At 51.3% G+C, this 23,173-nt stretch overlaps 1 protein-coding gene across 7 annotated transcripts in view; it reads right to left on the bottom strand.

Annotated features, from left to right (window-relative positions):
• Window positions 1-23,173, bottom strand: part of GRAMD1B (GRAM domain containing 1B) — a gene marked incomplete at its 5' end in the record, with an annotated part of 80,153 nt that overhangs the window by 16,045 nt on the left and 40,935 nt on the right. For 4 of the 7 annotated variants that reach the window (XM_084275057.1, XM_084275060.1, XM_084275061.1 and 1 more), the window contains 3 exons: window positions 45-129; window positions 7,218-7,238; window positions 14,459-14,669. In XM_084275057.1, the coding sequence (XP_084131183.1) occupies window positions 45-129; window positions 7,218-7,238; window positions 14,459-14,669 (317 nt within the window). Of the gene's footprint in view, window positions 1-44; window positions 130-6,604; window positions 6,629-7,217; window positions 7,239-9,628; window positions 9,653-14,434; window positions 14,670-23,173 lie in introns of all 7 variants that reach the window. The other 3 variants (XM_084275056.1, XM_084275059.1, XM_084275058.1) reach the window with 3 other exon arrangements.

Below are 23,173 nucleotides of genomic sequence, written 5' to 3'. Positions count from 1 at the left end.
TCCCCAACCTAGGGGCCAGCGCTGTGTTGAGGGGCTGCCCTTACCTACGATGAGGCGCTCCGTGTCAGGAAGCTGCTTGAAGAGTTTCCTGAAATCTTCATTCCGTTGTTTGTACGTTGGACTCAACACCTGCAAATAACAGAGCGCCTGTTAAAGAGAGGGGCAGGCGTGAGTACAGAGAAACGGAGCAGGAAAACAGGAACACCTTGGTAAGGAGAAGGGGGGTCAGATGCACTTAAAGCACGAGGCCAGGAGCTCCCATCGCAGCAGACACGCAGATGGGAGGGTTTGGGATTCAGCACATTAGGTGAGAAGAAGAGGAGAACCTGACTTGGAAGAGCAAGTACAGAGTAGAAGGGCTACCCCTGTACCTGCCAGGTACCAAACCAGAACTGTGGCTGCAGAGGGAATCTCTCTTCCCTGCAACCCCAGTCTGCATGAGGTATGACACGCGCCCTGCTTGCAACGCATCCGTGAGCTGCCAACCCCCAGTTCTCCCAGTAACCACACAGCAACGCCAGAATAAAGGTGCTTTAGCACATCTGCAGCCCTGCCAGAGGGACTGGAACGACCCCCGTCACCAGGGGGTCAGGAGTAATGCTGAGCACACAGGTACAGCGAGAGCACGGCTGTGGGGCTCAGGAGAGGCTCTGGCAGGGACACAGCCACGATCTGTGCTTGCTCTGCAGGCCCCTGGCCTCACAGGAGGCGTTGGAGCAAACAGTGCTGCTGGCTGGAGGGAGACCAGGAGCTGCCTTCTCTCTGGAGCTTACTAAACTGTACCATGAGTCTGCCCACGCCAGGCCACCTCCTCCACACCAGCGCTGACAGCTGCTCCTAACAGACAGAACATCTTCTGAAGGCAGACCTGACAGCACAGGCAGGTGCAGGGTCAGGAGACCCCTATCTCCCACCTAACCTATCACGTTCTTTCTCCCACAAATGCAGGGAAAGGCCTGGGCTGCCACCTTCTCCCTCCCTGTCCCCACGTACTCTCAGCAACCCTCTCCTGTCTGTCTCTTCCAGTCACACAGGACAGGTCTCCCAAAGCAGGAAGGTGGGCACACCTCAGAGCTCCCCAGCAAGGGCCCCAAAAATCAAAGGGATTACAGGCAGTGGGTGGGGGTCACAGGGGTGAGAGAAATAGGAAGGTTGTTTAAAATTGTCAAACGCTGCCAAATCAATGGAGGGAACACAGTCAAACCTCTTCCCCTCTCCAAAGCATCCCCTCTTCCTCACACCGATTCATCAAGCTAGAATCAGAGTATTTTACATCACACCAGCCCTTCAGATACTGGCTCCACTCCTGTGGACCCAAAAGAAAGGATCCTGCTTCTGAATAGCGTCTGCTAACCAGCAGGTAACAGAAATATGAATTTTACTTACCAGACTTCTAGCCTGAACACCTGGAAAATACCTTGGCCAGAGATGGGCTCCAGCAAGAGCCCAAGCCCAGGATTTCCTGGGACAAGCAGACAGGGTGGGAAAGGAAGAGGGGACAGAGATTATCATCAGCTCTGAGCTCTGTGTTCAGTGCATTACAGCGACCCAACTTGGCACTGAGGTTTCCATGTGGAGGAGCACTCTCATCCCTTCCCTGTAGCAAGGGATGTTCTGGGCTGTCTAAAACCTGTAGTACAACAGGCACTTCTCCTTAGCACCAGAACTACTGTTAGAGCAGCAAGCAGTTGAGTTTAGAGACACTCACAGCTGGAATTTCATCTGATCCGTGGCTGACAAATCCCTGTGGGAAGCCGGCGAGCCCCTCCAGGTCCCAGGGCAGACATGGCAGTTCTTCATCCAGCACAAGGTCCCAGAGAGCCCCACACTCCACCAAGGAATCCATAGCGTTCCCTCACCCCCTGCACAGCTCCCCGTGTTCTCCGTCCAACTCTGCTTTTCCTGTTCCTGCTGTCACCGCTTCTTGTTTAGATTCAAAGTCGAAAGAGATAGAGCAGCTTGGCAGGAGTTTACGTGCCTTCCCCTCCTTCCCTGCTCACGCTCAGGTCATCTGCCCTTGCGGTCGCTGTGGATCCGAGAGAGGACGTGCCCTCCCAAGGCCTCAAAAAAAGTGGCTCATCAGGGTGAGCGTGCTGGCAGGCAGCCGTGGAGCTCCTGTGCTCAGCCTTGCCAGCTTCTGGCTGGGGACATCCCTTAGAGAAGCACTGTGAAAGCACCCACAGCCTGAGCAGTCCCAGGCGGGTCTGTGCAAGGCATCTGTGACTCCCAGAGCGCCAGAGCTCAGGACTGACACAGCCCGAGCACCAGGACCACAGCGGGCAGCTGAGATTCACAGACCCAGCTCCGCTTTCCAGGACTGAACAGGATGGTGAAGAGCTCAGAGACCCCAGCTGTGTCCCTGCTCTCTGACACCAGAGCAACAGTCACTCCCAGGCCTCCAGCGCCCGCCGCGCGCTCCCCTCCGGCCCCACTCTGCTCCCAGAGGATCTCCGGTCTTTGCTAATGTTTCTCATGGATGGAGCGGGTGGAGAAGACACCGGAATGACTCACACATGCTTTAAGTTACTCTGGCAGGGTAATTCTGTCGGCCAATGCCCTGCAGTAACCCAGGCTCAGCCCTGCTTCCCAGCAGATGTTTCCTGTAATGGAAAGTTGTTGGACAGAGTGTGTGGGGGGAGGCGCAAGGGGAGTAAGGAGAGACCCGTCTAAAGAATATAGCTGTGAGAAGTCAGCCATGGGAGACCCATCTAGCCACTCCCATATGTACCTCTGAGCTCTCTGTCCCCACCAAAAGCCTAACTCTTTCTGGGTTTCATTCATCATTGGGAAATGAAGAGCAAGGGCTTCCTTAGGGGTCCAGCTCATGAAGTCCCCACAGGTGCCAGGAAGGTTGCTCAGGACCCTGGAGCTCCCTGCATTCCTCTGCCCTCAGTCCCCAGCCTCTCCATCTCCCTGCTCCAGCGTGGAAGCGCACCGGTCAGCATTCACACCACCACACCAGTGCTGCTCAGCCATGGTGCTGAGCCCATGGATACAAGTGTACTGATGGAGAACCCTCGTTCTTCCTAACAGACTGGGCACACAGATCTCAGAAAGAAAAAAAACAACCCAAAACCAAAGAGCTGCCAACCAAGCGACCGACCAAGCCTCTGCAAAGCCACGGTGTCATTCCAGGGCCAGTGACTGCAGCTTGCTCACCCACAGGGAGAACCTGCAAGCTCTGTCTGCTCAGGGGCACCACAACAGCATGACCAGTGCCAGGGAGCACCCGGGTCTCTCTGTTTAGCCCTGGTAGAAGCAAGCAGAACATCCATCCCAAGATGAGGGGACAGTAAACAAAATGCCTATTAGCCTGGGAAGGGTGAAGAATTAGGATTTTGGGCATTGCTTCCCTGAGTGGCCTCTTTGCTGGAAAGTGCTCGTGGGATTTCTTCCCAAAAACCCCAAAACCCCCAGGTTGGTTCTGTCTCCACACCCACCCAGCCAGCTCCCTGTGTGGAGATGAATGGCACGAGTGATCGGAAGAGCTGACCCGGAGGTGGAGGCAGCAAACATTAACCCTCCTGCAAACAGAGCGGGACGGGGCAGGGTGGCACTGCCACGGGTGGAGAGAGGAGGGGTGGTGGGGCAAACTGGGAGAGAAGGGTGACTGCCCACGATAAGATCTCCCTGTTCATACACAAACAAATCCTCTGGCAGGAATTTCAAAGCAACTGTTGCTCTAACATGAGACAAGACAGGGAAGTCTGATACTGTAGACACTGAAAAGGTACAGTCTTGCACAGCACCCCTGGCAGAGAACAGGAGAGAGATGGCAAGGGGCCGAGGGAGAAGGGGGAAAGAAAATGTTACCAGATTTGCACAACTGAAGGATTTGCCCTTAACCCTTTAGGGAAGGTTCACATTGCTTCTGGACAGAGCAGGAAAACTGGAAAAGAAGAGAATTCATTCCCTGCTCAGGCTGGAGAGTTCAGACCTCACTGACAGGGGAGGGTGCTTGTTCCACACCTTGCTAGCTCACCACCAGGCCCTGGATTTCTGCAATAAACCCCATCTACATGCCCACTGCTGCTGAGGCAGTCTCAGGCTCAGCTACCATCCATTAGCACGCCATTTCTGGTGGGTTTGGAGTTGATTTTTTTTACATAATTTCTCTCTCTTTGTCTTTATAGGGGACATTTTACTCTTCCCAACAGCGGAGGTTCTCCTCCTCTCTGCTACCTCCGAGCTCTCCAAGACAGTACTGCAAAAGAAAGAAGTAAAGAAAAAAGGCAGCACACCCAGACCAGCAAAGTCTGGTTTCCTTTGGTCCTGGGCTTGCTTGACCTTGTCCCTAACAGGCTGCAAGTGCTGCCCAAAGGGCCCCACAAAGAATGGTCCCCTCATCACCTCCTAACTCCTAGCACACAGGCTTTGGGCGCAGCTTTCCCAAAGGAAAACCAAGGGCTCTCCCCTGTACCTCCTGGCTTTTGGAAGGGTTTATTTTCCAGGCTTTCACCCCTCGTGAGCCAGGCTGAAAGCTGCCCTGTGTGCACAGTGTGTTTGCAGAACTGCAGGTGCAGGGCTCCTGTCCTGCTCCACGCAGACTTTGCTCTCCCAGAGGCGAGAGGGCAGAGCTGGGCTCCTGTTGGTCTTTTCAGGCTTAGCAGGACAACAAACTTTTCTAGTACTATTTAAGAACATCCAAAAGAGACAATTAGTGTCTTTTCAGTGAAGTTTTTCCCCCACCACCACCACTAACCAGTCTGGGGCACGTGGGTGGAGAAGAGGTAGTGATACAGAAAAGCTTCAAGGGGAAAAAACCCAATCAAGCATGGTTGCAGAAGGGAAGGCAGGTGAAGGGAATGTGCATAAACACAAAGGAGAGGAGGGCAGACCTTGGGACCTACACAGTGAACTGGGAGCCTTGTGGGCAGATATAAGTCTCACCTCCTCCCTGGCATCACCTCTAACTTCTCAAGATCATCTTACTCCCTTTTCCAGGAGTACGCGCTGCTGGTTGCCCTGATGATGCCTGTGGTCCACCAGGACAGGGACTACAGCCCGCAGCTTGCAGGAGCGAGCCGTGCTATAGAGCAGCAGTTAGAAGTGCTGAGGAGCGTTACTGGAGGCACAAAGCCTTACTAGAAGGAGAAAGAAAGATCAACTGGGAGGTAAATATGTAGAAAAAAATGCATGACAGACTTGCGAGGCTTGGCACCTCGACTGTAGGCTGACCTCCAGACAGAAACCTGGCCCTCCACCCAAAGCCCAGAGAGAAGAACAACAAAGGAGATAACTTGTACCCCTGGCAGCTCAGTATCTCTAATTTTAATGACCTCTCCTGGGTGACAAATCCCTTCTGCCAACTTGTGGAGTTCCTGACACTCCCATAGCCAGTGTGACCTCATCCTTCATGTCATCAGGGAAGTGAAACACAAATTTCCTACCTTTCCAAGCACATCAGGTCTACACAGGGAATCACATCTCTTGTTCCAAACAAAATTACACAGAACATTAACAATAATTCACCATGAAGATGCACAAGTCCCAAGCAGACGCACACAAGCTGCATCCTGATGGTTAGGTGTAGACAGGTGGAGTCTAAGCCACAGCTGACCAACAAACTTGAGTTTTAGTCCATGAGAATAAAGTTCTTCCAAACCAGAGTCTCCATGTCCACAGCCCCTCACTAAAGTCACAAGGAACACCTCAGGGACTTTCCCCTCAGCCAGCCCAGTGATGGTCTCCTTTCCCATCACGAGGACACGAACATAAAGCCAACCTTATACAGTCTGGTAACGTTTATTCTCAAACTGGTGTCCTTTTCTAAATCTCAACGTGCCCCTGAACCAGTCTGTCCTCTGGAAAGCCAAGCAGCCAAGACCAAGAAAGGCAGGCCTGCCAAACCAGCCCAAGACCTCAGTTCACCCCTTTTCTCCCACTCCTCGATCTGGCAGGGACATCAATCCCAAAAAGCACTGCTAGGATCAAAAGGAGCACACACAAGGTGAGACAAGGTGGTAGCATCTCAAGGGAGAAGTAGAGAAAAAGGAATCTGTGAGAGGGAAAGGGAAGGGTTCCAAGTGGCTATACAGAGCTACAGGGACAAAAAGGCCAGTTAAAAGCAGCAAAAGAAGGAAGTTAATCTTTGAGAACTGGCATTCTGACCACCATGCTCTGGGGACCTTTGAGGACTGTGTGCCCTTTAAGGGAAGCACTGTATTTGTGGTTCGTGTGTGTACAGGGTCTGGCACCTGGGGCTGCTGAACTCACACACAGAACAACGCAGAGGAAAGGAACCTGCAAGGCCCTGGGAAGGGGTGGCCTCCGCTGAATCACTTCTAGAGCGGCTCTCACTGGGGAAAGGAATAGAATAATCAGAATGACCCAAATTCCAGAAAAATCCTTGCTGAACAAGTTGGCAAAGCAAGCAAACTGTACCAAGGAGATGCACTAGCACGATTCTGAGGGCAGTAACGCTGCCAAGTGGGACTGACCGCCTGCCGGGAGCCTGCGGCCCATCCGTATTCCCACTTGCTGCTTTTATCTGGCCAGAATGTCTCTGCTGACTAGAACATGGGTGGGTAATTCTGGTTTTTTTTCTAAAGGAAAATCGTTGAGAGGGAGGGGGGGAACCACAAAAAATGCAGCCAGTGCTTACTCTCCGGATGTACTGTCTCTCATGCTGAAAATATACGGAGGAAAAACAAGAGAACAGAAAGATAAGATAGAGAGGACATGAAAACACAAGAGACCCACAGAAGCAGACCACGGCAAAGCATCATGCAGCAGGATATGGATCTCAGCAGCCACAGTCAGAAGCAGCTCTCGCCCAAGAGCAAAAGTCACCTTCAGCTATGGCCACGGACTCGCGTGTCTGCAGCGGCCTGGTGGGCCCGTCTGCCCACATCGCCTTGAGCTGCCACCTCTCCACCAGTTTGGCCTCCCATGGTTCCTACTTCATTCTTAACTCTACTGCCTTAACTCTACTGTCCTGGTGCTGGTTACACACAGCAAGTACAGAATCCTGCCCCTCATGCCTCTGCCAAATCCAACCATCAGAAGAGTGACTGAGAAGACAAACGCTTTCGCTCTCTCCGGCATCCCTTCCCTCAGGACGCAGTCCTCCCTTGCCAGCTCTGAGCCATTTCCATCTCCTCTTTCTGGAAATGGTCAGGACGCCCCAGTGCCACTGCAAAGCCCCTTTGCACCTTCCCCCCACCCAGGCACCCAGCCCGTATTCACCCAGGGACAAGAGAAACTGGAGTACTTACATTATACCAACTCTGGCTTTTCTGTAAGGACAAAATAAAAGAGAAGCATTAGTTAGCACAGAGATCTTAGGATCCAAAGGAAAGACGGACAGAGAAACTAGGTCCAATCTGGTTTGCATCATTAGTAAAGTGAAAGTGGGATTAAACAGCAGATTTCAGTGGATTTCACAGCGGTCTGGCACAGTTATTTCCAGTTACAGGAACAAAGAACAAATCCAGCAGCACGAGTCCATAACAGGAAAACAATTCGGGGTACCAACGTGTGCATGTCCACATGCACACACGCATGCTGCACTCAGGTTTGCAGAACAGCAGCGCCCACCAGCACCGGCCCAGCCAAGGCAGTCGCTGCCAGCAGCAGCTTCTCAGGGCTTCGCTCCTCCCCAGCTCTGCCTGGGGGTGTGAGAGTCACCCTCAGCCCTCAAAGAACTACCAGGAGGCAGGCACGCAGTTCTAGTCACAAAAGCCACCAGGCAGAACTTCAATTGGTATTTTCATAGGGAGACACACACAGAGCCAGGAACAGTGCCGGAGGACATCGCTAGAAAAGCTAAGCCATAAAAGGAAGGCTGGGTGGAGGGGGTGTCAGAATTTCAGTGCCCAGCGTTCTGCAGCATCTACACATGTGGTTGGGGTTTTTTTGTCCCCTGTGCTGTTCCAGGTGGTCAGAGAGGACAGGCCACATGTTGCACTGGAGCGTACAGAAAAGCGAGCTCAATGTGGAAAGTCACACTCGGCCAGAGGCGAGATCTATCCACAGGGGGAGAGGATGAAACAAGCATCACACCCCAGCGAGGCCTGCTTTCCAGCTTCAGGACTGAGCCCAACGGACAGCAAGTATGGGCATCCCCCATTTGCAGGTGGGTTTACCAGGGGGGCACTGAAGCCTGGGGGCAGCGACAGTGCATCCAGCAGGCACGTTGTGTGTAGCAGCCACACACAGCCGTGCCCACCCCCCTCTCCCAACCAGCAACGCCATGCCTACATTACACCTGGGGGAGCCCAGTCGAATAGACAAGGACAGAAGCAACATTTCCCTGCGTGAGGGTTGGGATTTTTTCCTTTGAAGGCATCTTGCTTCTGACCTTGGAGTGGGAGGATCTTTCCCAGCTTTATACCCAGTCCAGAATATGATGGAAAACATACTGTTCTCCCACCTGTATCAGAGCCTGTGGGAGTATCACTCTGAGAGTTAAGTTCATATTCACAGAAGCACAAACTACCTGTGCTGGGACAGCCCACAACAGGACCAGCGACGTACAGGGTGGTTACCATAGGAAAGCCAACGCAAAACAATGAAATCAGATTGGACCAGAGATTGCTACGCAGATGTGGGACTGCTGACACTGTTCCTTCCCTAGTCCTCCCTGCCTTCGGCTCCCTACACTCCCTATACACCAGTCCAGGGGACAACCTCACAGGCACCTGTATCTCGCTCATGGGGCCAACATTTCTGAAGGATCCTTGGGCACTCCCACCGGTCTCACTGCACTGGTCTCTTAATAAAGAAAAACCATGATATATGCCACAGGCCAAAATACAGAAGTTTGACATTAAGAAGAGGAATACCCCTAAGGTCTTTCCTCAAATCCTGGGAAAGGACATGAACTGAAGGGCTAAATACACCGTATGGCTCATCACCCAGCATTTCACCTCACTGCCATACCCCCGATTCATAAAGGGTCTGGTTGAAGTCATCCTTCTCTGCAAGTAGGACATGGAAAAAGGCCTTATGCAATTCAGTCTAAACTAGGAGAAGGGGAAAAAGAACCAAATCAGGAGAATTAATCTTAATCCACGTACGCACCACCTTGTCCTCAGGAGCACAGGGTCTAAGACAGAGTGATTCTCCTGCAGATTTGTTTTGCCATCTGTCTGCCTTAATGAGCAAAAGGCGGAACTCAAGATGTTTCTGGGGAAAATAAACCATAATCAAACCATAACAGCACAGAGGGAACAGAGGCTCTGCTGTCACTGTGTCTTCTAAATCAGGGTGCGCGTGCTGCGGTGTCAGCACCCTGCAACAGGACCTCATTCCCCTCTGAGCATGAATTACAGTACCTCTTTTTTTTCTTCCTCCCCTCATATTTAAGGATCCCAAACTGCAGCTCCTCCTTTCCTAAGCTCTTCCACACAATTGCACCCACATCTGAGATTCATCCTTTGCCTCCACCATGCAATCTAAACGACAGGAGAACCATTCCACCTCACATTTTGCAAGCAGAATGGGCTGCAGGAAGTCCAAAGAGAAGGGAGACAGAGTCCTCAACTCTATCTTCCATCTTATTTACTTTTTCTTTTTGTAACTCACTGAGAGTCAGAGTACAGGGGGATGTGAACTGTGAAAACCCAGGGATAGAGTAATGGAGAAGAAAAAGAAAGAAAAAGGGGTGAAAAAAAAATATTCTTACTTTGAGCAGGTTAAGTCTGTCATACTGGAAAAAGAAACCATAAGCATTAGAACTGAAAAGAGAAAATAAATAAGTAACAGGGGAATGGAGGTGCACACAGAGGTGGGAGAGATGTCACTGATTCGCAGAGATGATGCTACGGGGGCAGATACCAGAGGTGACGTGGTGGCTGTAACCTGGAAGAACCTAGGAGGAACCAAGGAAGGCAAAAAACCCAGGGCATTCTCTCTGAGCCTTTAATTGACATAGCCTTGCCTCTACATCTTCCTGGGTTAATGATCTCATATTTGCATATATGCTGTGGAAGGTTAGAGCTTCACAGGGCAGATGGGAAGCTGCGGATCACGCCTATGAAGTTCAGCCTGCTGACTTGATGCCATCAGAATTTTCCACCTCTTAACATTACTGGGAGCAGGATCACGACTCACTCCTATGTACTGCTGCTTCCAGGGAAACAGAAACCTTCTGCCAAGTGAATGACATGCCACAGAGCTCTAGAAGCTTTCCTCAGTGTGTGTTACAACTGGGGAAACAAAGGCACAGAAACCCGGGTGAGGGCAGAGCCCTTTCTCCTGACGTAGGTACTTCCAAAATCTATGCTCTTCACCTGCCCACGGCCAAATAACTTGAAGAAACTGATGATATTCATTCCCAAATCCCTCACCCCAGTCCAGAATTTCATGACCTGCTACCTGAAGAGGGATTGCACCACCGAACAGGAGGGGTACATGAGAAGACACAGCCAAACTCTTCTCATCATCGCACACTGGAAGGTCAAGGTGCAACAGTCATAAGCTGCAGTAGGGGAAATTCTACTCAGACAGAAGGAAAAAGCCTGTTCACAACAAGAGCAGTTAAGCACTGGAGCAGGGGCCCGACAAGGCTGTGGGATCTCCAGTCTTGGAGCTTTGCAAAATGTGGCTGGCCAGGACTTTAGACCAACCTGATCTAACCACATCAGCCCTGCCTGGTGCAGGGGCTTGGACCAGAGACCCCCCTGAGATCCCTTCTGACCTAAACTGTTCCACCGTGTCCAAGGTCTACATCAAAACTCCCGTTTTCCCCTAATCTCATATTTATCCTCAGCGTTCATTATTAGCTACAGACCATGGGAAGAATCTGCAGTGTTTGCAACAGAGAGGAAACCCTTTTTATCCTTGGGTAAGAGCAAAAGAGTTAAAAATAGGTATTTCATTGATGGCTGCTAGCAAAAAAGGTGGGGGGGGGTGGTGTTGCTGAGTTCAGAAAGCTGTTCCAGAAGCAGCAGATAAAAGCTTACTGCTGGCACAGACCTGTAGGTGGTTTGGTCCACGTCACACTGATGGACAGCCCAGAAAAAGCAGGCTCCGGAAAAGGTCTCCTACAGATTCATCCAGTGCTTAAAACTCCTGGTGAAGAACTCCCTCTGATGGCAGCACTGCAGCACGACAACTAACACGACAGACAAAAGAGGGCAAGGGACTTCAAGCAGATCTGTCAGCAATTGTATAAACACGGCATCAAACTCATGGGCTCAAGCTGTTTCATTTCATTGGCGAGGCAGGTTGGGAAATCAGACGATCCTTCTTGCTGAGGATGGTGGGGAGAGGAGAAGAGGCTGAGAAGGGAAATTTTAAAACCTTTGTCCTGAAGTTCTTTGTTCCTACCCCCTACCACTTGAACAGACACCATTTGTCAGCTGCATGGGGAGAATCAGGGGGCTTACTGTGCCTGGGATGCCAGGGAAAGCCTCCTCATGCAGCTCAGGGAAGAGATTTCACCTTCATGTGGCTTTAGGCTGGCCCCACGCACAGACTGTGGGTGAGCAGGGCAGGGGGCTCTGACACGGGCTGCTGGCCATGCCTCAAGTCCCCTTTTCCCTCTGTGCTTTGGGTTCCTCACACTGGACTCACCTGAGGCCCATTTCCCTCTCCTCTCTCTGTCTTCAAGCTGTTGGGTTTTTTCCCCCTCTCAGAGAAGTGAGGAGCTGGCGGCAGGGACACCACAGTACCACTACCACATACGCTCTACACAAAGCCCCCTCTCTCCCAGTGTTCTGCCCATCAGTCCCCCTCCTAACAAACCTCTCCACAGCTTAGGCAAAGCCCTGCAGCCCACCAGAGCCTAGCCACGACCCATCCTGACCCACACACTCTGCTCACCAGCAATCCTTTCAGTACTCTGTGACTCCAGACCTGCATCTTCCATAGAGCTTCTTCCACTCCTCACTTGAGGCACTATTCCCACAGTCCTCAGAGTTACCTGAGCTACAGTTACCAAGAAAAAGTCAATCTCTCTAAAAAAATAAAAGACATAAAGAAGCTTCCAGTGGACACCAGCAACCACCCATGGTCAGGCTGGTTATGAAAAGCACTATGACCAAGGAAAATCAGATAAGCCAGCACTGTAGACTTCACTGCTGCCTGAGAACTTGCCTAGAATTAAATCCCAGCCATCATCTGGGAACAGGTCAGGGCATTGATTCTGGGGACTCTTAAGCCATCTGAGCCATCCTGGTTTTAACTTTCCAAGTGTACATGTGGAAATGGCCCCAGCCTGGCACTCTGTCCCATCAGCATCCCATCTGCGCTTCTCATTTTAACGCTCTTCTGAGGGTAGCGGGGAGACATGAGACCGAATCTCAAGTGAGCACATCTCCAATCCAAGCACCCACAGAGGGATCTTCTCTTTATTACCTTCCAGAGCGAGCCCATGAATTCTCACAATTCATTCGGGACAGGTCTGTTCTAACAGGTTTAAGCTGGATTCATTTGAAATCACTGATCTTTAATATTTACATCACACAGGGAAGCCTGCAAGGGCAGCTGAGCTGAGACTGCTGGCTGCAGAGCTCCTGTTCATCACAAGAAGCAGGCAAGAAGTTACAGGGACCGACTCTTGTTCCCGAAAGGTATAAAAAGAAGGGAAAGAGAAGGGGTTGTGGTGTGTTCAGCCTACCAAAGCCAGCAGATTTCTCCCTGGCAAAGACAGCAGCTGGCTTCAAGGGAGAGGGAAAGCAAACCTTAAAATAAAAGGCTACAATTAGTTGGAAGTAATTGAAGGGGTGCGATGAAGGGGCCAGCTCTCACACTGTGTGAGCAAATATTAACGAGATCCCAGTGATGTAAGTGAAACCAGCTTCAGGTCTACAGGCATCGGGCTGAGCTCTCGCTGACATTCTCGCAGCAGCACGAGGAGAATGCCGTGCTGGGGTCACCGCTCAGTACCACGGGGTGGGGCTCTGAGTGATGAGGCAGTTCTACAGTGGGGGGACAGGAGAGAAAAAAGAAGGCTTACTTTGGAGAGGCGCTTGTGTGACTTAATCGGAGAGAAAGCATGCAGGAATGAAAAGAAAGAAATTAAGGAAAGAAGAAAAATTACCTCGCAAATCAAGAGAAGGAAAACCCACAGACCCAACAGAAAGTATTACATCCATCTCCCCTCCCCCAATCCCCACCCCCCTTCCTCGTGAAAGGCACCATGAAGTAAAGGCAAGCTTTGCTGGGGGGAATTGCACTCCCATGGCCTTAAATCACTGCACTTTATGGGCCAGGGCAGCACAACTCCTGCCTGTAATTCCCCCTTGCCAAGGCCCCTGTTGCCCCAGCAGAGCATCCCCCACTGTGGCTGTACACGTAGCATGCCCTGCATCCTGCCCACCCCTTCCATCCACGTGCCTTCCTTTTGGGGACAGACAGCTGGCACCACCACATGCGAGGGTGTCACCCAGCGCTGCCGCCCTGGGCACTGTTTGTAGGTCACTGCGTGCGCAGGAAGCCAGTCTGACCTCAAGGGCAGCCTCAGAGCTGACGGGTCACAGATGACTCACTCCCCTCCTAAAAAACCCTTCGCCCCATCTCTTTCAAACTCACACACTCCCCCCACTATGGCGAGAGACCCCTTGGGCCCAGCGAACACGGGCCAGTGAGTCCCGATTCCTCTGCTGACAGTGACCCCAGGGCTGAGTGGATGAGAACTTCCTGTGTGCATGACACGATCCAGCAACAATCTGGGCAAAGACCTAACAACTCGTTTCACCCAAGCCCTCAAGAGCTCCGCTTGTGACGCGGTGAAGTCATTCAGGCTGAAATATTTCACTTTTAAAACCTGGAGAAACACCTGTGCTCCTGAGAGCCATCTACCTCACAGGACGGACCTGACAGCAGGTGCCTAACCAAAGGTTACTGCTCAGCTCCCAGGGCCTCGCCTGTGGGTCACCCGGTCCTGCTGCTCGCAGAAAATGGAGTCTCCAAAGACAAGGCTGCTCCTGATACAGTTCCAAACCACATTGCCTTCTTTTCCAGGGGAAACACCATCTACCCCAGCCAAGACAAGTCACAGTGTTGCGCTGACAGGAGGCAAGGTGCAGAGGCAAACCGACACTGCGTGATGGGGACCTCACCGCAGGGCAGGGCTCAGGTGAGGCTGGAGCATCACAGGCCCCTCGCAGGGCTGCCCGCACCTTTCTCTGCCCCATGACAAACCCTTCATGATCTGGACAGTAAAAAGGAATGGCAACAGCCAATTTCCAAGGTTTTCCCAAACTCACAGAGCTTCCCAAATAAACAGGGCCTGGCCTGTAAAAAGGTTAGCCTACCAAAGCTGATACGGAAGCTGCAGTGCAACAGGCCATCAGCAACCCACAGACTTGGGTCACTGAGCTGAGCCAGATGGAGTCTGACCCACACAGAGGGCTCCCAGTTAGAATTATCAGAAGTATGGTGGGGACGAAAGAGGAAAGTTAGCCAGAGAAAATAAAAGGGCATGGGGCAAAGGCAGTGTACTGCATGAGGGAGTTTAGAACCCGGGACACGTGCACATCTTCACCCAAGTCATTTGCTCGCTCCTCACCTTGGAATTCTTGGCCCCACTGCGGCCTGACTGAGAGGAACAGCTACGCTGTACACCCTGCTCCGGCGTGGAAGGGGATTTGTCTGACGAGTGGTCTGAGCCTTTTTCCACCATGGCGTCTCCTTGGGAGTCCTGCGGTGTCGGGGACCGGGAGCGTTTGCGCAGGATCGGGGAGCAGGCAGGCGTGCTGCGGTTTGAGTTACTGGCAGTACTGCAGAGAGAGAGAGAGAGGGAAAGGAAGGAAGAAAGTGGGAAAGAGCAGGGTTAATAACCTTCAGGTCACACAGAAAGCAACTGCACCCAGGCCTTGAGGTGGAGCGTTACCCGCAGATTTCCCCACCAGCACAGCGGAAAAATTTGGCTTCCTGAAGCAACACACCCCATGTGTGTTGGACTCATGGTCCCACTAAAATTAGGCTGTAGGCCGTTACCATTTACCAGTGGCAGAGGGAACTACAACGGCTTGCCACCCACTCTTCAATCCATCTGACCACAGATGAACGCCTATGAGAATGAACTCATCCCCTCCCGTCAGCTCTGAGGGTTTAGAAGTTTATGATCTGAGCTTAGAAAACCTAAACTTGCCCTCAAGAACGAGGGAGCCATCAGTGTGTTCCCAAAACAGCTCCACACCATCCCCCCTTTGTTTAATTTTGGGAAGTGTAGTGTAACCGTTCCCCAGCAGGATGCACAGAAACAGAATCGCATCTTTGCGGAAACAGCCCGTTAAAATCATGGGGTGTTGGGAGGGGAGACACGGTGACAGACAACACAGTCATGATTTCCTGTACCAAATCATCCTGTCCCACACCGGTTGAGAGTTGGGCATGGAATTTTTTTTGCTATAACAGAAAAGCTTTAATGGTTTGTTGGTTTTTTTTAATAAAAAAAAGGTTCCCCTTTCAGAGTGGGGAAAACCAAGACCTTTCGGAGTTTACGGGAATTTCCAAAGATTATGGGGAATCTTCTCACCCCGTATCTTCACCAAAGCCCCAACACCTAAATCAAAAAGCCAGTTACACACGTACTTGTACAGAACAGGAAAACTCCCATTTCCTCACTGTTCCTTCTCTTTTGATGCCCCTTCATACTACCAGACCCTTCACAATACTACACACTACATCCATCTTTCCCTACATGGCTGCTTTCCTTGGCGTCTTCTGAGCACTAGAAAGCAGGCCACAGCTGAGCCACAGAAGAGCGGGCAATAGAAAAAGGATGAGGGAACTACAAGTGTAAGGGGATGAATTAAAGCAGCCAGTACAATCAGACTCCTAAGGGCTATAATTTAAGCCCAATTATAGGCAGCAAACTGCAGCTTGCTTCTCACAGTGGGATATACAGTGAGGCAGCTAAAACGGATCCCTCCCTTTCCAAAAAATCCACAGAAGTTGAACACATGCCCGAGGTTTCACTGATTCCCAGATAACAATCTCATCTGCCTCTCACCTCTGAAGAGGCCAAAAGCATTTTACAAATGTTAGTTAGCAGGTAGGTAATGAAATGCTCTCCCTCCAGCAGTTACCAGCCTTAGTTTGGTTTAGTACTGGATGAACTGGTCCCCTGCACTATCCGCTATCCGCTCACTGCTGGTGTTTATGGATGAGGGATGAAACTTGCCCTAAGTGATGTGCAGAAAGCACACTGCAAAGCTGCTGCTGCAAACAAAGCCAAACTCAAAGTTCACAGTCAAATGCCCAGCAAGCTTGTCACTGGCCAGACAGGGGAATGGCATTTCACAGAGACCCCTCCGTGCAGAGGGTCCTACAGGTAACAAACAGGCTCGGGCAAAACCAGTTCACACAACGCTCTGTAAGGAGGAAGAAAGGTGGATTAAACTACACACTCCACTCTGTTTCCTATTTCTACCGAACAGAGTGAGAGTCATACAGATGGGGAATAATAAAATGCTTCTTATCCCAATGCCACCTAAACCTTGACTTAGCTCCAGGATGAAAAACCAATTCCACACCCCCTTAGGCTTGTTCACACCTCACAATGGCACATCTCACAAGCAAAAAACACCCAGAGCATTGTGTCCTCCCTTTCCCCACTGAAGGCAGAGGGATATGATTACTAACTACACCTACAGCACAACTGTAGCAAGATTCAGGCTTTAATCCCTCCAAACCATACTTGAGACAAAAGACTGAGCAAAACATGTTCTGCACATGCAGAAGGTGCACTGTAAATGGTACGAGGACTTGGAAGCATCATCAATCCTTCCGGAGATGGAGATAGGTTTGAATTGCTATTCCTACGGTTAATAACTCCTGGAGTCTGCATGCTCCTGCTTGTGCTGTGTTATCACTTAGCTGGCATCACATCAAATTTCCTAAATCTCCTTCCAGCGTGCTTGAGTCAACATAAACTGCTCTAATTGAGAGGTCCCCAGAAATACAAGGCAAGAAGCTGAGGCTAATGTCTGAGTCACCTGTCACTGCACTAAATTTGTTTGAACAGACTCATTTTTTCTCCTGCCTCTCTATGAAACCAGAGTTCATCATGCACAACCCCCTTCTCATTTTCGTTCACATGGGCCCACACTCACCAGTTTCACTTTGAGCTTCCACTTCAAGCAAGTCTATAAAGACCAAGGCAAATTCAAGGTCCTGCTCGCTTTCAGGTCACGGTTACAAAGGGGCACTGAGTTCTTCCTGCTTCTAAACCCCAAAATAACCAGTTCAAAACCTGACTGTAAACCACTAAAAACGTCAGTGTTCTTACTCAAACTGCTATCAAACGGGAAATGGGGCACATTCTGCCTCCTGTGAACCGCAGCAGAGGTGTCCCCCACCGCATCACCACTCACAGGCACTGGTGAGGCACCCGCGGTTTTCACGCTGAGCACACATGTGTTCCTAAAACTGGCTTTAACACCCCTCAGCAGAGAGTAGCACAACGGTGGAGGCCAACTAACTAATCACCTTACAAAGCTCCTGGGGTGGGTTTTTCATTCAGGGCTGAGTAACCCACACTGCTTCAGCTACATGGGAGCAGCATCAGCGCTCACTAGCTTAAGGCTGGCACACGTGTGTCTTTGTCTGGGCTCAGCTCACACTACCACAGCCATACAGTTTGGTGCCAGCTCCACCGAGCACCATCTCAGGCAGACTCCGCCCTCTGAGTTGGTTTCACAGTCTCTTGGCACCTCTGGGGTGCTTTAAAAACCTAGGTCCTTCCGTCTGCATTGTGTTAGGTGCACGTGGATTATCATCTGCACAAAGATAGGGCAAAAAATAAAAGAAGACAGCTTTGAGGGTGCTGCCTGCTTTAGGCTCTCCCTTCAGCCAAACTCAGGATGTCTCAATCCACCACATACACCCCACTGAGAGCAATGCTGAATGTTTCTTGCCCAAAGGACCCCTTGGGTGTTCACTGCCGTGGGACACAGAGCCTGTTAATTCAGCCTCTCACCCCTACCACACCACAGCAAGGATGGGCACAAACACCCTGAACCTGTGGCTGGGGCCCACTCGCCTTCCCCCCCACCCCCATCCCCTCCCTGAGCCCCTCGAAACTCTCGCTGCGCCGGCTCAGTCCCTGAAGTTTGAATCTGGCCCAAGGCACGGCCATGACGAACGCTTTCTGCAGTTGCCATAGTGACCCAGGCCTGCAATTGAACCAGGAATCAACGCCTGACGTGCCAAAACGGCCTGACCCACTTTGAAATAAAAATAATAGTAATAAATAATGCTTTACAGACCTAATTGACCGGAGCGCATTCAGGGCCTCGCACAGCCCCGCGGTGCAGCCTTTAGTAGATGCAACAGACTAAGTCAGGGACAGAACACAAACAAGCCCACCTAAGCAGCAGCCCCTTGCCCCCAGGAGAAGCCCCGGCTTGGAGGGTACGAAAACACAGATGGCAGAGTACATCGTCTTGGTTTATGTTCACACTGTGCCCAAGAGAAACAGCTCGATTTATGGTTGGAGCAGCAGTAAAAATAACGTGGGCAAGTCTGACGTGGCAAGGAAGAGGCCAAACTCTGCCCAGTCACATGGAGAACGTCTGGAGCAGCGCAGAGAAGAATCACAGAATCACAGAGCTGTAGGGGTTGGAAGGGACCTCAAGAGGTCATCAGGTCCAACCCCTTGCCAAAGCAGGGTTCCTAGTACAGGTCACACAGGTATTCTCTCTCCATCTCACCCCAGACCCTCAGTAAGTGTTTGACCTGAAGAGATCACTGGAAAATAGCCGATGAAGAAGCATGTTTTTGCCATCTGCATCCCATCCCTTTGTGCTGGGATAAAAAAAACACTAGGAAGAGTTCCTCTCTGTCCTGGGGGAAGAAGCAAGCTTTTCTTTAGATGGTGGGAAAAGAACAGGCGTTTGGCATCGCATGGACAAGTACCTGCTCACAGCATGCCCTGGACCTTGCACAAGGTGAGGTGAGACATAGAGAGGCCAAGCTTCCTCCTCCAATAGAATATCTCCTATAAAAACCTGGCCCAGCTAGCAAAGGGAGACTTCAGCAAGCAGTAGCTGTGGGAAAGGCTGCAGGCTGGACTCGGCCTCAAAAGAACTTCCTACAGCAGTGCAAATGCCAGGCTTCATTCTGGAAAGACCTGAGCCCAAACCACCAAAGAACTTAAGCACTTCTTGAACTCTGTCTGTAGACCCGCTGAAGTCCACAGGCTGTGCAAGCAGAGCCTGTGCTTCCATGCTTTCCTCAGCAGCACTGAAGGAGGTCTTCAAGCACAGAAGTCTACTGATGAAGTCTTGAACAGAACAGAAAAATCTACAAGGTCAAAAAGGCACCTCGAGCCTGGCTGTAGTACAAAAAGAGTTAATTCTCCTCAGAAGCAGCCAGCACAGGGGTTAATTAGACGCCTACAGAGATGCTTTTCTGTGATACAGTCTGACATCAGCGGAAAAAGATGAGATTCAGAAACTCATTATGCAGTCTACCCAACAGCAAGCAGATGGAACAACTTTTGGTCACCACCAACCTACACTCACTTCAAATTGATAATCCCAGAATGAAAACCTCCTCGTATCTAACCTTCAAGCAATTCCCTGGGCTTGCCATTGCTCCACAAGTGGGAACAAAACACCATGCTTCTACACCTCCCAGTGAAACAGACAGAAAAGGGAGCATTAGACTGAAAAGCAATGACACCTGAAGGGCTGTGCAGAAGCTGAGTGGTGTTTCATGACAACTGCTTGAACAAGAACAGCAAGAACTGTACACTTCCATGTGTCTTTCGGAACACCTGGGTTCTAACAGAAAAGCCCATCCTCATCAAAGACGTACTGTGATTGTTTTGATGTTTCATAGAACGGTGTCCTCCTCCTGTGACATCCAACAGCATGTTTATGTATTCATGAGATAAAATTAATGCAATTATTATGCTTCAGGGGACTGGCGGGTCCATGGAAGCATGAGGAAGGTGTTTGCCTTCTGCCTATCTACAGCCCTGCACCCACACAGGGTCTGGGAAATGCATCGTTAACAATGCCATTGTCTTTCTCTGGATCATCTGATCCCCGTTACCACTAGAGACCGACTATCGACTTGGAGGGACAAACAGTCTGGTATCTTACAGAAACATCCCTGTGCTGTGCTGGAAACAGACCCTCCACCGCTCCCTTCCTACGTGGAGTCACTGCAAAAATCCTAAGGAAAAGAGAGAAAAATCGAACAAGACAGATCTCTGTGACACCACCCAACAATGTAACAGTCATAATTTGGAAAGGGTCGTTAATGTGCTGAGAGCCCACACACGCTATAACTAAGCCCCTCCATCACCCACAAATCAACACAACTCCCTTTGCTCCGAAAGAAGGACAAACCACACAGAACAAAGTATGACGAATAATACCATGATATCTGGGGAAGCAATAAAGGGGAAATCATGCCAAGTAAGAATTTCACATCCCTCTGAGGCCGAGAGCGTGTCTGCTTCACACACAGCCCCACCACCGTCACCTACCCGCAGGTCACTCGGTCCACAGCCGCGCATCAAAGGCGGAACAGGCAGGGGCTTTGTTTCCTCTCCTGCCCACCACAATGCCAATGGCTCTTGTAACTGACAGCAAGAACTGCAGTATCTGATGCTGTCTTCAAAACCCCAGAACCTGGCACAGAACAACAGAGCTCCCAAGTTGCGTTTAAAATTAAATGCAGCAATGAAGGGCGCTGTGAAGCCATCCCTGATGTGAAGAAAAATTTGAAAACTTGACAGCTCAAAGAATGAAAAATACAAAGAAAATAAATCCAAGCATGTTTATTTTAAACCTCATTACTTCCAAGCTAACCTCAAAATCTCTCAGTGGTTTGGAGACTCTATGATGCTGTCGTGCATCGTTCCAAGCGCATCATCTCAAGAGAGAGTGAGAAGAACCCAACACAGCCCTAAGCAGCTAACAATAAAGACCCCCACTCATTTCTGGGTGAGGTCATAGGTGTGATACAACTACCTCAGGAGGAGCACTTGTGCTCATCCTCTCTGCCCATCTGCTGCTGTAACTTCAGCAAGGCTATGAGCATCCCAGGACTTCACCCCCAGCGCAGGTAGCATCCCGCTGAGCACATCCTGATCTCGCAGCAGGGGCTTTATGCACTGCAGATTAAACATCTAATGAAGCCTCACACCACATCTTATCAGCGACAAAGCGGGGGTGGACAGGGTTATTGTACATCTCAGAAGAAGAAGACAAAGCTGGAGCTTTACATCTTCCCACCCACTCCTGCTGCTCAGCAGCAGCAGCTTTCCTAGTTAATGGATGATGCCACGATCTTCAGAGATGGGATCAAATCCATCTCTTTTGCCCATCTCTTGATGTTTCATCCCTTTACCATTCTGAAAACAACACAACAATTTCACATCCCCATGCCCTGGCATCCTCCACACAGCCCCTCTCCTCTGCTCTCTTTCAGCTTTGTGCAGCTGAAAGTAAAAAGATAGAGAGGTTCAAGGGCCACAGTCGATACTGGGAAGAGTCAGCGGCCCTCAGCGTGTCACACGCAGCGCAGTCCTTTGTCCTGAGGACCTGGTTCAGGCTCCCCCCCGCCCATCATTTGCTTTATCCACCTTTCTGGTTTTCAGTGGCATGGGCAGCTGAGGGCTTCCCCCTGCAGAACGTCGGGCATCCAAAGTTCCTGCACTGCTGCAAAATACACGTCTGAGATTTGAAGTTTTCTTCCACCCTACTGAGCCATAAATCCCGAAGCTCCATCCTAAATCTACCGAGCACTCCTGCAGACATGTGTGACTTCACGAAGCAAGACCACAGAACCCATCCTCCTTACCAAGCCAGTGATTTCCATGAAGCAGGACAATGCTAGTCATTGGTAATCTAAGAAAAAGCCAGTTCTAGCGAACAGGGATCTGTCAGATTCTCCCTGCGCAGCCTCCAGAGCCCAGCCTGGAACAGGCACAAAACAAATCATCCCCCTCCCTGTCACTGCCGATGCATAAACACAGAGAGGAATGCAAAGCTGAACGGAGAGGCATCGGCCTGCATGCTCCCAGACCTTTTCAGAGCCAGGGAGCACATGGGCAAACAAATACAGCGTATTCCTGCAGCAGCCCCAGCTGCCCCTGTGACGCACCGCCAGGCCATCCGACTTCAACCTCCCCCCCCTCTTTCTGCCTCCCTCCACACACACAGATGTTATGAGAGGGGTAACTGCTCCCCTGGGGCTGGCAGATGGGGGAGACAGCGGGTGTGTAAGGAGGAAAATGAGGAGGGTGAGGGGAACGAAAGCTGAGAGGAACAATCAGATTTGCTCATCGGTTGTTTCAAACAATCAGAAAGGCTGCCTTGGCAATCGGGCGGCGGGAGAGGTGGGGCGCGTGCATGGGGGAGGACAAGGAGAGAAAGGAATCAGCCCATGGGAAGGGAAAGCAGCGAAGCATCTCTGCAACATGATGTCACGCTGTCTGCTTTCAAGTCCCCCAAACAGAAAGGAGCAGCGGGAGCAGCAACCAACATGGACTCCAGATTTAATCTGCCTTGAAAGCGTACGTCTCAGGCGGTGGGGCTGCTCGGAGAACCTGTGCTGAGCACAGCACGTACAGCCCTTCGGCTCCGTCTTGCACACACACACACACACACACGTACATGCACGCGCGGGCACACGCATTCGGGGACTGCAGACAGCACACGCGCGCGCAGAGGGGAGAGGAAGGGAGGCAATCAGCAGAAGGAACAGGAGAGTAACACTAACCTGGTAGCCATTAGGGACCGTAGTGCAGCGCGGAGCAGCTAGGAATTCATTCATTCATGCACTTGCGTGTGGTGGGGGGAGAGCGAGGGTGGGCCAGCGCTGAGGTGGGAGGGTACTCACCTCCCACACCATCTCAGAACCCTTCCCGAAGGGAAGAGGGTGTAGGGGGGGGGGGGGGGGGCTCCTCAGGGGCACCCAGAGCCCCCTCGCTCAGCTGCCTCGCGTAGTGCTCGGGCTCCTGCCATGGCCAGCCTCCCTTCTCCCCCCGCCCCGGCCTTTGTGGTTATTGACTGTGCGGCTCAGGCGAGGTCTGCGCGTCTCTCCCCCTCGCTGCCAGCTCTCTCACACACGCACGCGTGCGCATGCACCCAGCCAGCCCGTGGGCTGCTGCCGCTTTACATAATGCAACCCCCTTAATGCCTTCATTATTCATGTCTGCTGTAGGAAAAGGGGGGGAGGGGGAGCTCCTGCCATTTTTCTCCCCAAGGTCCCTTGATTATACCTGCCCGCTCGCAGAGGCTGTTCATGGAGTTTGGCA

The sequence above is a fragment of the Gallinula chloropus genome (assembly GCF_964237585.1).
Source record: "Gallinula chloropus genome assembly, chromosome: 24".
NCBI lineage: Eukaryota > Metazoa > Chordata > Aves > Gruiformes > Rallidae > Gallinula > Gallinula chloropus.
The sequence above is the reverse complement of the archived record's forward strand: the minus strand, read 5'-3'. Positions and strand labels throughout refer to the sequence as shown.